The following is a 16,934-nucleotide window of genomic DNA, read 5'->3' on the forward strand; positions in this document are numbered from 1 at the left end:
ATTATTTTGCTGTAAGAATTGGGCACGTTCCTTACCGTATGCTGGTGGGCATCATTTTATATATGTAATAGAAACCTTCACAAAGCAAAAATAACTTGAAATTGTTTCTGCTTTTGATTATAAAATGAAGAAAATGCATTTTTTTATTTTACCTCATTTCTCTTAATGTACCGTTTCCCACTCAGAAATCATATTTAAAGTTGTATACATCAGGGTTTTAATAAATTTTAAATCAGCTAAAAAATTATATGTGAATTAAAATACGTTATAGTTACTGTAACTGGCATGCATATATATTGAGCTTTTATTGGTATTGTTTACAGTACTTCATGTTAATGAAATGTAATAGTTTCTTAATTAGATGCTATATTGATTTTTCCAGAAAGATACATTTGCAAGGACAATTTTGATTTCACTTGGGTGTGATGTCTGTGGAGTTTACCAGCAGCGTTAAGTTATGACATGTGGTTGTTTGTAGAAGGCTGTACAGTGTCATCTCAGACATCTTCTAGTAGGTGGTATGAATCCAAGGTTATGCCAGGGAACTGGAAGATGTGCTATTGATTGGTTATAAATCTAACCTTGCTTCCCAGTATTCTAATTAGTGTTGCTTATGAAAGACTTGGAATTATATTATCAGTTACACTCCACAACAGTCACTATTAGTCTCTTAATGTTTTGGTTCATTTTATTCTGCATTGTGGACATATATTTTAAGCAATTCTTTCCTAGATTAACCAAGGTGTTAGGTATTTGGTAAATATTCTAATAGTATTTTTTGAATTCATGTAAATTTGGAAAGTAGTCTGACAATACATGTGATTCATTTTTCTTGTGTAAATAGTTAGTAGAGCCTACTAAATATTTATTTAGTTGAGATTTTTGTACAGCATAATCTTAAGGATTAGAAATAGAGTTTACCAATATTTTGGTTTATAGTATTCTGTTTAAGGTGCCTATATATATCTATATAAATATATATAGCTGTAGATAATAGGTTATGGAGAAAAAATAGCTTTTCCTGGAGAAGTGTTCTTTCTGGGTTTTTATTTATTTTGCATTTTGTTTTGCTTTGAGGTGGGGAGGGAATTGGGGGAGACTGGAAGAGAAGAATTTCCAGGTATTTTCAGGTGTTTATATATTCTGAATTTCTATCACTCTGAATTATATAAAAGAACATGACATATATTTGAAATATTTTGAAATGAGAGACATTACGGTCTAATCTCCATCTGCGGACGATAACTTCAACTATTTTAAAACGTTAAAAGGAAAATGATGGGAACATCAAGAATCTTTCTATGCCTATTAAGAAACAATAGGAAATTTAGAGAACCATAGAGAAGCCCCATTCCTGGGAAGGGAAGTGAGTAGAGTCAATAATGATTGAGAGAGGGATTTGATTAGTGTGGAGTGAGAGGGATGTGGCTAGTGGGTGCAATTGATTCCTATTTTTTGGTGGAGTAAATGGAATGGGTGGAGTTATCTGCTAGATGTAATTGGTTTGCTAAAACATGGAAACTTCAGAAAGGGTGGGCAGGACATCTGATAAAGTGGGTCTGTAAAAAGCTTGCTAGCTCGTCTTATATTTCAGTCACAGGAGGTTGTTGATATTCTAAATGTAGTCATTGTGAAAGTTGCTGATCAGTTCTGCAAATAAGTGCTTATTATTTAGTGATTACCAGACATCAGTGTGTGAATTTATAAGATTCAACATGCCTAAAGTTGGAGGAAGTGGTAGGAACCAAGCAGTTAAATGTGCTGGAGTAGGATGTGTGTGTTGTCAAAAATTGCTAAGTAGAAGGATAGAAAAGGGTTCATACTTGGCCTCATTAGTGTAGAAAATAGGTATATCTGAATTCTTCAAGATCAGATGTTCCAGTGTCTCTTAAAATTGAAACAACAGAACATCAATTAGTTTGATCATCCTACAGGTTAAACATTTTCAGTTACATCACCACCACTGAAACATAGCTATGTCAGTCCTTGTTCTACACCTTTTGATAGTGCTTCAACATCTGCTTAATTCAGGAGCAATCTCTATTCATCTTTGAGACCCAAAAAATTCTTGATACCATGGCCAATGAGTTGCCATTTCTGCTTTTGCATCTGGTGTCAAGGGCCTCTTTGGTCTCTGGTGTCTCCCATGCTTCTGTACTCAGAGCTTTAGTGTCTAGTGCTGAGATGTTGTGTGCCTCAGTATCATCTCCTTTGAACTTCTAAAGTCTGGTACTGGCTATTTTGACATCAAGTGCTTTGGCTAAAAGGTTATGCACTTCAGCATCAGATCCCTCTATGCTGTGTCTTATCAGTGCCAACCAGGTATATTGGTATTCAGTTTGTGGACACTAACAAGTCACTCTATGACTTCTCACACCACTTCTCACACCTATGGTTCTTTAGCCATAGGTCAAGTTCCTCCAGCATCAGCCCTGTCTTCACCACTCTTTCTGTTGGCTTTGTCAACCTCTACCTTCCTGTTTCCAAGTGGTGGGAAACTTCCCCTGTTTCTCCCTTCATGCCTTATCTGTACTATGCCTTCACATGGTTGGTCTTATGAGCCAGATCTCATCCTTTCCTCAGAAAAATCCACAAGAGGGAAGCCAGGAGAGGGGAAATTTCTGAGCAAGATTCCCCTCTCAGTTTTCCCCGCATAGATCCATGGAAGTGGCAAGAATTCCCTTTCTCCTCTTAGAATAGGCAAGAGCCAAGAAGTACTGGAGGCCAGGACCATCTGTGAAGATGCTTCTTTTTATCATTCAGCTGAGCATTACAACCACACTGTAGGGTTTCCTCACAGCTTTCAGAATCCTCTCTGCAGAGCATTCCCATGGTGTGGAGTGGCACACTGGATACTTATGCAACTTTCTTTTCATCTTTCTTGCTCTGTTTTTACACTTGTTCAGAAGAATCTGCAGCATTAAGGGAGGGGAATAATGGTGCCATGATTGTGGCTGACATTTGTCTTTGTCTTTTAAATCCTTTCTTTGTTGAACTAGAAGTAGGAATAGTGATATGCCGAAGGGCCTTAGGGATTGAGATTGTATTGTGCTGGGCACTGTACAGACACAGAAAAGAATGCGTTCTTATTTGTGTAATTTGCATTTTTTTAAAATGTTTAAAACTTAAGTCAAAAAACTTTTGTTTTGTGTGTTTACTATCATTTACATTTCCTCACTTTATTTTTATATTTCATGTTCATGATTTTGATATTTGTGAAAAGTGCTTTATTAAGTGTGCGATAAGTAGAGAGCACATTTGTGCCACAAAGAACACAATAGATTTAGAAACAAAAGGCTAGGAACCAGGGACTACTAAACTCTAATCCTAGTTCTAACAGTAGCATTTTCTGTGACTTTGAGCAAGTCATTCAACCTCTCTGCCTCATGTTAAACATCACTCTATAATTGTCTACTTCTCAAGCTGCTTTGAAGATTAATTAGTTAATGGGACAACTCCAGTTAACTTCAGTGGGAGTTCAGGGCACTCAGCATCCTACTGGATTTGGTGCATGCTTTGGAAAGTGCCCTAAACCAGAAAATAGGGTAGGGTGGGGTGGGGTGGACTATTTGAACCAAATTTCCAGGTTAAAACACATCCATAGTTTAGTGTAATATGGGTCAAGGCATGAACCTATCTCTGTAAAGGACTGAACAATATCCCTGTTCTGAACTTTGTGGCGGTTGAATCTGAATTTTTTGGCTGTTCCATCCATAATTTAAACAGGGAAGGGTCTGTTTGTTTGTATTCGTTCAACTGAATTGACTTTGTAAAATATTTTAGAGAATGTTAGTGATGCGTAAATGAATGCTCTATTTAATTTAGTGAAAATTGCACTTATCAATTCTGCTGATTGTTTTTGTTCTTTACATGAGCATCGCTTTGAAAAGCTGTATAATCCATTTCTCCTTAATTTACACTTTATAGTGTGATTGTATGTTTATTAGGACTGATAAACACCATAGTTAATCCTCCTTAAGAAATAACAAGACACATACTTTGCAAGATAATTATGTTCAGAATAATCAAGACTGAGGGATGATCCTAAAACAGTTTCTTTAATAGACATACCTCAGGTAAATCATTGCATTCTGACTTGGAAGGTATTTGTGTGAGATCTTTGTTTTGTTAGTTCCACTTGAGTGAATTCCTCAGGTTCTTTAATATCCTCAGAAAGATTCTCAAGTAATATTTCATCCGAGAGGAGTCTAAATATTTGACAGCTTATTTAAAAGAAGCTTGAGAGCAAAAAGTGGGTATTAATGTTTGATCTCTTAATTTTTTTTATTTTATTTTTTTTACATTTTAGTAAAATTAGGGGGATTTGCACAAGAAAACAACACTATAGATTCTGGAGAACTCGATATAGGCCGAAGAGCAATACAAGAGGTTCCTCCGGGGATCTTCTGGAGATCACAGCTCTTCATTGATCAGCCACAGTTTCTAAAATTCAATATCTCCCTTCAGAAAGATGCATTGATTGGAGTATATGGCCGAAAAGGCTTACCCCCATCACATACCCAGGTAAGAGCTGCTTTCATTAAAAGCAAGATATAATATTGAAAACTGCCAGTTTGCATCTTTTTAAGATCTGTGTTTCTCAGGATTGCAGCCTTTCCTTTTTCCTATTTTTTTATTTTTACTTTCCATTTTATATATTGATCTTACACTATATGAAAAATATATCGTCGTTCTAATGCAAGTGCAGTTTTAAAAGATATTCTGGAATTTAAAATCTGCAGTGTGGGGAAAACTTTTGCTTTATGATCAAATCTGATAATTGTTTTCAGTGATGATGCCTATCATAAAGAGACATTTAATGCAGTTATCTGTGGTCCATGGACATATTTTTAACTCTTGAATAAACTAGTGTATCATGCTATAGTCATGCATTTATTTGCGCTCCTGGGTTTGTCTACCAAAAAGCAAAGCTGGCAAAGTTACAAGCAAGTTGAAAAAAATCCTTTTTGATAGAGGTTCAGTTTGTTCTACTTGTGAGTGTCACGCTATTTATGGTTTGCAATTTGATTAAAAAATATATTATATTGAAATATGTGTATATGGGATATAGTGAACTAAGATTGTAAGAATCAATTATTATTAGATATTTTCCTGTCTTAAGACTTCTCCAGAGTATCCCAGAATACACCCCTCAAGAGATTTCTTAAGAGCTATTTCATTGTACATTTGGTTGTGCACTTGTATGCAGTAATAAATATACTACATATTAGCATCTAAAGTTATAGGGAAATGTGCAATTTAAGCATGAGTGTGAATAATTCAATTTAATTAATATTTTTCTGGATGGAGTAGTATGCGGGGGAAAGGGCAGTTCCTCTTCACTATATTCAGAGGTAATAATTTGGCATTAACCCTGATTAAAATCTTATTTAACCCCCCAAAATGTGAATTTTTTCTATTTCAACCCAATTTCAGTCCAAGTTCTGCTTTCTCATCCGTGGCTCATGAAGGATATGTCCATCAAATGACTATTAGTCAAAATGGTCAGGGATGCAACCCCATGCTCTGGGTGTCCCTAAGTCTCTGACTGCCAGATGCTGGGACTAGACAACGGGATGGATCACTTGACAATTGTCCTGTTCTGTTCATTCCCTTTGAAGTGTCTGGCATTGGCCACTGTCAGAAGACAGAATACTGGCTAGATGGGCCATTCATCTGACCCAATATGGCCATTCTTATGTCCTTATGCTCTACCAAAGAGGACCTTTTTTCCAGTTTCTTGAAAATTAGCTATTACCAAGTTCAAAGAGCACTGCAACTTCTTGCAATTCTAATGCTAGGTGAGAAATTCTGCATCTGTCATGTCCAGACCTCTGAACAAAGCAGATTAATGGACTTGCATTGAAGATCAGCTATTATGCTTGTATTTGGTTTCAATAAAAAAATCTAACTTCAAAATTCCATTCCTTTTTTTGTCTTATTTTAAAACATATATTTGACTATTTTTTTGCATATTACTGCATTATTTCAGATTATTGCAGATTTCTTTAACTCTGATTTTCAAAAGAAAGATATCCCTAATTACATTATACTGAACTGTTTACCGGGTATGTGGGGTAGTTGTAGCCATGTCAGTCCCAGGATATTAAAGCAATAAGGTCGGTGAGGTAATATCTTTTATTGGCCCACCAGACCTGAAGAAGAGCTCTGTGTGGCTCAAAATTTATCTCTCTCACCAACAGAATCAGGTCCAAGAAAAGATATTACCTCATGCACCTTGTCTCTCTATTTACCAGGTACTAATTCACATTAACCTGTTATTTGGTAATATGTTGAAATACCCCGTTGAAATGAAAGGGGAGAGAGTTAAGACTTCTGGAGGGCATTCATTGTGAATTTATTTATTTGTAAAAAGAACAGGAGTACTTGTGGCACCTTAGAGACTAACAAATTTATTACAGCATAAGCTTTTGTGGACTACAGCCCACTTCTTCGGATGATTATGCTCTAATAAATTTGTTAGTCTCTAAGGTGCCACAAGTACTCCTGTTCTTTTTGCGGATACAGACTAACACGGCTGCTACTCTGAAACCTGTCATTATTTATTTGTGAAATTAAAATCACCATCTGAACATTATAGTAACTTTTTTAATTTCCTTGGTTTTAAAAAAAGGTGAAAAATTAAAGAGATGGTATTTAATGAAAAATACACCTAAGTTTCACACACAAACTCACTTCTTGACTGAGAAATTCCATTATGCCCTTTAAGAGCCTGACTCTCTAGCACAAACATCAAAGAGAGCAAACCACTGTTAGGTTCCTTTCCAGGGATATGAGCAGTTTTATACACAATCCTTGCCTAGTTTTATTAGTGGTTTCAGCAGTTAACAAAAGCTCATATCAGAGTCAGCATAAATAAACATCTAAAGATAGGGAGCCAAGAAATTAGACTTGTTCGGTCAGAAGAATTATTCAACGTCAAACTTCCAAGTGAGAATCACCAATTACCAATCCCTGTTGGTGAAATATGATTGTATTAGTTGGGATCCCACTAAAAAAATTATATATGAGCTTTCACAAGATTACAGGGAAGAATTTAAATCCATCATCACTGAGGGTCATCTTATATCATGTATGTCCCTCCAGGCAGCCTTTGATACTTCAGGTACAGCCTGCAGATTGGTGGCAACCTCAGTTGCAAAGAGCAGATCTTCCTAGCTCCACTCTTCAGGGATCCCTAAAAAAGTTCAAATAACAATTGAGGGTCACCCATTCAAATGATTAACTTATTAATGCTAAAACAGATGGGGCTTTACATTCTCTAAAGGACTCGTGTGACACTGAGATCCCTAGTGGGGTCTACCCTCTGATGCATAAGCCCTTTAAGCCATACTCACAAGAGAGGTAATCCTTTTACCTGCAGCATAGGCAGCCGAGACAAACATTGCACAGAAGGAAGGCATCTGGTTCCACCTCCATTTCTGCTCATCAATCTCCATCAACATCAAGGCAGCAGATTTGACTGCTTGGTCAGGAACAGAGTGCAAATCCCTTCAGATCTTCCAGTTATATCCTCTCCATTTGTGAATCATTTATTTCATTTCTGTGGTTCTGGAGCACCATCACAATGGATTGATGGGTCCTGGAGATATAGAGGTGGGCTATACCATCCAATTCTGTATCCACCCCCACCCCACTCACCTTCTCTGTCCCTATTCAGGGACCCCCCTCACAGAGAAGGCTTCATCAAGAGGTGCAGTCACTTCTTATCAGAGCAGTGGAAGAAGCTCCTCAATAGCACAGGGAACACAGTGGATTTTATTCTCATTACTTTCTGATTCCCAGATTGGTGGCATTCTGCACTTTAATTCACAAGCTCAAGTTCAGGGTTGTGACTCTGGCTACTATAATTCCATCGTTACACTGGAACAATTGGTACGTAGCTCTTGACCTTCAGGACACACATTTTCTTATTGCGATTCACCCACCCCGCAGAAGATAACTGACGTTTCAAGTGGGCAATGCCACTACAGTACAGTATGTTACCACTCAACCTGTTGACAGCACCCAGGATTTTCACAAAATGCCTATCAGTAATAGCAGCTTACCTCAAAAAGCTAGGAATCCAAATTTTCCCATACCTAGATGACTGGCTCATTCATGCAAGTAGCAAGTAACAGACTGCATTCAGCAGACTCTGCATCTGTTTGCCCTTTCAGGCCTGAAAGTAAATGAAGAGAAGTAATACTGACTCCAACTAAAAATAGAATCCATTGGAACCATTCTTGACTCCACAACAACAATGGCTTATCTACCACCAGAGAGATTCCAAGCCATACTAAACCTATGAACCCACCTGCAAACTCAGCCCAGGACATCAATGAGAACTTGTCTCAGATATCAGCATGCCAGACTTCACTTTCATTTCATGCAGAAGTGGTTGAAGTCTGCATATCAGCTAAGCAAACATCAACTGAACATGCTAGTATACATTACACCACAAGTCCTGTCCTCATTAAATTGGCAGCTGGACCCACTGAAAATCTGCAAAGGAGTACCATTCTCTCTTCTGCTACCTACAAAGATGTTGATGACAGATGTCTCCACATTAGGACGGGGGGCCCATTTAGATAACCTCCAAACACAAAATATATGGATTCCTCAGGAAGTAAGACTCCACATAAATGTCCTGGAACTAAGAGCCATTTGTTCAGCATGCTCAGTTTTTCAGTCCTAAAAGGAATAACATACAAATCATGACAGACAATATTACAGCCATGTTTTATCTTTGGGAATTTTGTATCCATCATGAAATTATTCTGAGGGTGGTTCATTTGATAGGGATGCACAGACCATGCTAGCAGATCACCTCAGCTGACAATTTTCAAGTAACCGTGAGCGGTCCATAAATGATGGTATAATTCAAGACATATTACTCTGGGGGAAGGAAGGTGGGGGAGTCATCCCACCATCCCTCTTTGCCATCAGGGATAACAGGAAGTGTGAACACTTTTGTTCCAGAGGGAGTCAGAGTTGGGGATCCCTGCTGATGCATTCCTGATTCCATGGTCCTCAAGCTTGCTGTACGCACACACTCCCCCACCACCAGTCCATTAATCCATATGTTCTAAGAAAATACTCAGGCAGGGCTCAGCCAGAATGATCATGGTTGCTCCTACCTGACCAAGGCAATTCTGGTACTTAGATTTCAATAATCTCTTTGTTACGCTTACCTCTCCAACTAGACCTGATATTGCAGAGATGCAGTCCAGTGCTTGATCCCAGCTCATGCTCCCAGCACCTCAAAGCATAGATGCTGTCTGACTGACTTCAGCAGAAGAAACCTGCTCATCAGAAGTACAAAATATCCTGATCCATGGCTGAAAAGCCTAATGGACACACGCTGCTAAATGGGAGACATTGTATATCTGTTCACAGCAGTACTTCTCACCATCTCAATTCCAGATATACTGGACCATCTCCTGATTTTAAAGGACTTTAGACTATCTGTATGCTCATTGAGGGTTCATCTATCTAGCAGCCATCTCAGCTCTTTGTCCTCCAATACAGAGGGCTTCTACATTCTGATGCCTCACAATGGCCAGATTCTTAAAACGAGTAACGGAACTTCTCTTCTGTGGGATCTAAATATTGTCCTCACAGGGTTAATGAATCCAGCTCTTGAACCTTTAGGTAAATGTACCCTGGTTCATCTTTCCATTAAAACAGCCTTCTTGGTAGCAATAATATCAACCAGAATAGTTGGGGAGATACAAGTCTTCTTGGCAGGACCCCTGTATACAGTTTTTCATAAGGACAGGGTGTCATTGAGAGCTCAACCAAAATGTCTTTTTGTACAGACAGAATTAAGCTATTTAGAGTATCCCCCATATTATTCATAGCCTGTGAAGACAGTGTTAAAGGACAGGCCATTTCAACGCTGAGACTTTTTTGGCTTGTATCAAACTTTGTTATGAATTAGCTAATGTAATCCCACCTATGAGAATCGCATTTCATTCTATCAGGGCATAAGCAACCTCTATTGCTTCCTTGAGAAATGTTCCCATTCTGTACATTTGTAGGGAAGCTATGTGGTCTTCAGTACATACGTTTACCTAGCACTACTCTATCATGCTAATTTTGGCAGGGCTGTCCTACAATAATTGTTTAGCTTGACTCTAAGCATGCATCTCCTACAATCTAGGTCACTGCTTGTGAGTCACTAAGAGTGGAATATATATATGGGCAAGCACTCAAAGAAGAAGAAATGGTTACTTACTCTGCAGTGTGATTCTTCAAGCAATGTTGTCCATATATTTATTCCATAACCATCATGTTCCCTCCCCCACCCCAATACCTACTACTAACATCAAGATTTCTATGGCAAAAGAAATGAAGGGTGGTTGGGGTTGCCCCGCTCATTATGCCCTTGGTTGGAGGTAAGAAACACTGTTGGCCAAAAAATCCAGACTAAAGGGCAATGGGAACACATGCGCCAACAGTGGAATAAATATCTGGGCAACACCAGAGCTAGAGTCCTAAAAAAAAGGGGGGGGGGCTGTAATACACTTCTGATATTTTGTATTATTGCTCAGAAGCAATCATCAGTGGTAGTACTGTAAATATCAGAATGCCCATTCTGGCCCCCAAAAAAGTACCAGAATAGCATTCAAGAGCATTCTGGCATGATTCAACACTTGGACAATACATAGTTTCTGAGGGTAACTAACTGTTGCTTATGTGACATAGTATCTAACAAATACACCTCTACCTCGATATAACACCGTCCTCGGGAGCCAAAAAATCTTACCGCATTATAGGTGAAACCGCTTATATCGAACTTGCTTTGATCCGCTGGAGTGCGCAGCCCCGCCCCCCCCCGGAGCACTGCTTTACCGCGTTATATCCGAATTTGTGTTATATCGGGTCGCGTTATATCAGGGTAGAGGTGTATTTCAGTATAACGTAATTAGGAACAGTGGTTTTTCAGGTTGTATTTCTGTTTTTTACTTTAGGCACTCAAGTTTCCAAATGATGGCCTCAGTGCTTACTAATATGTGTGTGTCATAGAACAGCACTAGATATTTATAATTCCCCAGAAATAGAGAACTATATAAGTCAACCAGAAATAATTGACAGTAGCTGTCCATTCAAATCCAAGCAATGCTAGTCTAAAAGTCTTTGTGACACTTTCTAAAAATGTCAGTTTCATTACAACCAGAGAATCAATACGTTTTTATTTAAGGAGACTTTAAGAATAACAAAGGACTTTGGTGGCTTAAAGCAAAACTGAATGTGGAGGGGAAGATCATCCTATTTATACTCAATAAAGCTAATTAATTTATCCTCATAGGAGGAAAACAAAATTAAAGTATTTTTAGCACATAAAGGTCATTGTTTTTCCACTCTATGCCCTTTCACAACCCCACTCCTAAATTTATGAAGCAGTCTTTATAGGATTTAAGCCACATTACTCCTGTTTGCTGGGGATGGAATGAATGGTGACATCCACATGCATGGCTTTTAAAAATTCAACCTCAGAAATACTATCCATTTAACATAAATCTTTATTATGTTATAGTTCTAAAATGATTAATTATACTATGCCTGTCAGCTATCAGTATACTCTTTGTGGTCAATTAAGTAGTACAATCCCTAATTCCCAGATCAAAAATGTGTTCTTGACTGAGATTGTCCTACAACAAGAAGTGTCCTTCTGAAGTAATTTGAAAAACAATTCATATTGTCCATAAATAACCAGCTAAAACTCAGAATGGAGATCTTTTTCTTTCTTTCTTTCAGTGATATTAGGTATTGTGATCAGATAGAAGGGTTTGTGAGTACTTGAGGGGGGAAAGAGACAGTTTTTATATCTTTCATGAATTAAGATAAATATTTAATTCTCTGACAAATCAGAACATTGAATGGTTTTAAATTAGCAGTGCTTTTCCAAAATAGTTGCATTAGTTTTCATGTGGGATTGCTTGAATATTCAAGGTGACAGCATATCAAGGTACTAGCTTCTGCCCATACTAATCATGTTAATTTCTACTATGGTTGTTGAGACGTAGCTGAAAGGAAATTGGCTCAGGTATTGGTAAAGGCATATGATCTATGCGTTTCTTTTACATTTTTAATGGTGTTGAGATAATAATTCACATTTATTGCAGAGCAACCTTCTTAAAATATCATGTGTGTTTAACAACCAAGGAGAGTTTCAGGAGAAGAGGATTCCAGTGCTTAGATCCTGTCCAGAGATGAAGACTATCCTGTTTTATGCCATACAAGGAGCTGTTTCCGAAGGTCATAAGTCAGTACATAAAACCACTGATTCTCCAGTCCCAGTAACTGACTTTATCACAACTTAGGTAAATCAGTGGTTTCATACACTGGCCTTTACCTAAATAGACCTTGAATGAAATACCATTTGAGTGATATCTCAAATATGTGGGAAGATAGAAGGTTTGTATATAGTAGTTCACCTCACACAGTAGACACGTCAGATTAAAAATGAAACTGGACGGAATGTGGAAACCATGTTACTCTTTATTGTAGGAAACAGTGATCCTTAAAGTTAATAGGTGGTAACTCTTTGTTATATAATATAATCTTTACTTGACAAATGCAGCAAAGAAATCTTTAGCGATTTGGGGCCAGATCCTCAGGTAGTATAAACTTTCATTGTTGGTCCATTGACTAGATGGAGCTATACCAATTCACACCAGCTGAAGATCTGACCCAGGGTTTCTCCTCTGAATGTGCAGAGTTGACCAAACAGCTACCATTAGTGCTAACAGGCATTTTGTGGATAGAGTATGTGGATTTAAGATGATAAACCTCTTTGTCTCCCGTGCTTGTGGCAACTCAGATGTTATATTTTCCCACCCCACCCCCCAAATTTAGTTGTTGCTGTTAATAAAACAAATTATACAATTTTGTGATAGCTTTTGAAGAGAGTTTTAATCTGAACTACAGTATTTTCTGTCACTGCCTTCTGCATTTTTAACCTGTTATACTTTGCATTTGGTATTTGGTTTACTTTGTACAAAAGAAATGTAAGGCCATATTTTCTGCTGTAGTATCTCTATTGAAGTCAGTGGAATTACACCAACAGAGAACTTACCTTGGATTGTGAAACAAAAGAAGAAGCAAGGGGTAATGGATTGGGGTGGGATATTCTTATTAGTTAATTTATATGGCACAGTCAATACGGAACAAGTCTTTCACCTGCAGATGGCCAGTTCACGTCTGCAAATTGTGACTGCAAACTAACCTCGTCTGACTTTTGTTCTGCAAATTAATGTTAAATGAATTGGTGGTGTCAATATCACAAGAAAGCACCACCATGATAATTGGCATTACTTGGCATTCTCCTTAGAAATCTCAGCAAGAAGGGTGAAAGAACAGACAAACACTGAGGGCTTGTCTACATGGCTCTGCAGTTTGGACTATGGTGGGGTGAGACCTGTAGCACACACTAGCATGTTGCGCTGTACCTCCCCCATGTGGATGCTGCAGTTGTAAACTAAAAGGTACTTCATTCACATTGACATAGTCCTTTAGTTCAGATGTTCTCAAACTGGGGGTCGGGATCCCTCAGGGGGTTGCGAGATTATTACATGGTGGGTCCTGAGCTGTCAGCCTCCACCTCAAATCCCGCTTTGCCTCCAGCATTTATAATAGTGTTAAATATAAAAAATGAGTTTTTAATTTATTGGGGGTGGGAGGTGTCACACTCAGAGGCTTGCTATGTGAAAGGAGTCACCAGTACAAAAGTTTGAGAACCACTGCTTTAGTTCATGCCAGCAAGTGTCCACACGGGGGAGTTACAACGCCACATGCTAGTGCATGCTTCAGTTCACACCCCCATAGTCGAATTGTGGGGTCATGTAGACATAGCCTGAGATTTTATCTCCTCTGTTCTAGAAGGGATCTCTCCAGGTCAAGCTGAAACCATATTGCATGATATTGTGGGGAAGCTTGCACTGCCACTTTCTGTACTATTTGTTCTATGAAGGAATATGGAACTGCAGTCTTTGGGGCTGGCACATTTCATAACTGCTAAATTATAGAAAAAATTATGAAAATGGTAACTAAAAAGAGAAATAAGTGGATAATAAACCCTTTGCACATTCCTCCCTTGTAGTATGACTTTGTGGAACTCCTTGATGGTAGCAGGTTGATCGCAAGAGAACAGCGCAACCAGCTTGAGTCAGAGAGAGCAGGCCGACAGACAAGGTCTATCAGTCTCCATGAGGCAGGTTTTATCCAGTATTTGGATTCTGGAATCTGGCATCTGGCTTTTTATAATGATGGGAAAAATGCAGAGCAGGTGTCTTTTAATACCATTGTTATAGGTAAGCACAATCTTCAAAGTTTTCACCAAAAGCTGCAATCTAAGCATTCTGTTAAAAATAGAGATGAGTTTTCTGAGTTAAATACTCTGGGTTGTTTTCACAAATGTTGAATTTATTATGTTTTCTTCATTACATAACAAAAGATATAGAAATGTATTTTAATTGTTTAGTAATTGAACTATGAAAGCCTCCCATGATGTATAGTTCACAAATGAAGATGCTTTTTTTAAATGTTCATTAAGCGGCATTAGGCTGTATTATGAGCATAAAGTAACTATCATTTTACTGTTTAAATCTTGAGCTGCTTGTTATAACATAATGTAATAGGATACCACAAGCATTAATTACAGGAAATTAGCCACTATTTACTTTCTTACAATCACTAAATAAAGCGACATACATGCTTCTGCAAGTACCTTAATTTGCTGTCAGTCACCAGTGGTTTAGAATTAGATGATAGACACCTTCTGTTCTAGTTTAGTACTATGGTGGGAGTCTCTATGATTTTTTTTTCTTACTCTTTCTTTCAGAGTCTGTAGTGGAATGCCCCCGAAATTGCCATGGAAACGGAGAGTGTGTTTCTGGATCATGCCATTGTTTTCCTGGATTTCTGGGCCCTGATTGTTCAAGAGGTATCTGAACTGAATTCTTTTCTTAAGTTAAAATAAATAAACTGCAGAAAGACAAGCCATTGCTAATCTACCAAGGAAAAGAAACTGGCATGCAACTCGTTACATACATGTTCCTCTTTTTTCCCAAAGCTTGATTGAAAAGAGTTTTGTTAATTCTTCTGTCATGTTTTATTTCACAGCAGCCTGCCCAGTATTGTGTAGTGGCAACGGGCAGTATTCCAAAGGGCGCTGTCTCTGTTTCAGCGGTTGGAAGGGTACAGAGTGTGATGTGCCTACCACTCAGTGCATTGATCCTCAATGTGGGGGCCGTGGGATCTGTATCATGGGCTCTTGTGCCTGCAACTCTGGGTACAAAGGAGAAAACTGTGAAGAAGGTAAATAAGTAAATATTTACCCAAGCATCTACAGTAATGTCAGGTTACAACATAGTGGGTCAGATTTTTCAGCTAGTGTAAGTCAGTATAGCACTATTGATTTCACTGGAGCCATGTCAATTTGCACCAACTGAAAATCTGGCCCATTAAAGCCAGGGTGCTGGCAAATTGTTCACCTTATATCAAGCATACTCAAATATCCTGTTTGCTAGATATTTTGCTTTCAGCAGGTTTTCTCTAATAATTTCAGCATATTAAAAATAGATTTATTTTATCTGTCTGACATCAGCTACGAGGGAAACACAAGAAAAGGTGACTGTTAGAACACGGAAAGACAGTGATTTTTTCACATTGTAGAAACATTTTTATAAAGACTTACAGTTGAAAATGCTGATTCAAATGCATCACACTGAAAAATTATGCGTCTTTTTTTGTATTTTAGAGATGTATGTGTATTCATTCTGGTGTGCTGTAAAGTGGAGTTCATTTTCTATTCATTTTTTTAGGAGGAAAAAGCACCATTTCCCTTCCTCAATCAAATTGATTTTATTGATCTCTACATACAAAGTAATGCAATTAAGTCTCTGGAATTAAATTTTCAGACCATTGACCCTACAAGTGTAAAGTTTTATTGAGTCAAATTGCTAAATTAAATCTCGTCATCTAAAGCACATTAAAGTGAATTAAGAAGGATAGAGAATACCCAACTCATTTATTTCTCAAACAGGTTGAGGGTCCTAAACAGCTGTCAGAACTCAATAGTAGTGGATTAGGTCAGTTGATACTGCTTGTTATAGAGAATCCAAGATTTTGTTACTCTGTGATTAGGAGAACAGAGAGCAATAGCCTGAAAACTCAAGTGAATCTTGGTGTAATTCAGGAAAATTACAAATCCTTGCAAGAGTCTCAGTTACATCAATGACTTCGAGGTTTATGTCTGTTATCCCCAGGATATCATTAAACCGGTTACATATATGAACATGGATCCTTACAATTACTTTTGATGATCTAATTACTACAAAGAAAATTACCAATATGCTAGCAAAAATTGATTAGAAGTTGCACACTATTAGTTATATATTGATTTTTATTTATTTATTTATTTGATCAGATAGTGCTTGTTATCTTGTGATTAAAGCAGGCTGGCTAGGGACCACCTCAGGATTCGTGAGTTCTACTCTCTGTTCTTCCACTGACTCATTACGTAAAATTATGATTTGCCTCATCGCCTCGTATCTCAGTTTACTGTTTGTTATTAAATGAGTGTAGTACTGTTTACCTCACAGGAGTTTTTTAATTAATTCAGAAAGTGCTTAAAATCCTTCAATAATAATTGCTGCTATTGTAATTGTTAATAATAAGATATTAAAGATTATCTTTTTCTTTTCTGTCCAGCTGATTGCTTAGACCCAGCCTGTTCCAATCATGGTGTGTGTATCCATGGAGAGTGCCACTGTAATCCAGGATGGGGTGGTAGCAACTGTGAAATACTGAAGACAATGTGTCCAGACCAGTGCTCTGGTCATGGGACGTACCTTCAAGAAAGTGGTACCTGCACTTGTGACCCTAATTGGACAGGTGCAGATTGCTCAAATGGTAAGGATTAAAAA

At 37.9% G+C, this 16,934-nt stretch overlaps 1 protein-coding gene across 35 annotated transcripts in view; it reads left to right on the forward strand.

The window, feature by feature from the left end:
- TENM3 (teneurin transmembrane protein 3) overlaps positions 1-16,934 on the forward strand; it is a 2,213,160-nt gene that overhangs the window by 2,086,946 nt on the left and 109,280 nt on the right. For all 35 annotated transcript variants that reach the window (XM_065596701.1, XM_065596700.1, XM_065596702.1 and 32 more), the window contains 5 exons: positions 4,310-4,524; positions 14,108-14,318; positions 14,849-14,950; positions 15,130-15,324; positions 16,720-16,920. In XM_065596701.1, coding sequence (XP_065452773.1) covers positions 4,310-4,524; positions 14,108-14,318; positions 14,849-14,950; positions 15,130-15,324; positions 16,720-16,920 — 924 coding nt within the window. The remainder of the gene's footprint in view (positions 1-4,309; positions 4,525-14,107; positions 14,319-14,848; positions 14,951-15,129; positions 15,325-16,719; positions 16,921-16,934) is intronic.

The sequence above is a fragment of the Chrysemys picta genome, chromosome 5 (assembly GCF_011386835.1).
Source record: "Chrysemys picta bellii isolate R12L10 chromosome 5, ASM1138683v2, whole genome shotgun sequence".
Taxonomy (NCBI): Eukaryota; Metazoa; Chordata; order Testudines; family Emydidae; genus Chrysemys; species Chrysemys picta.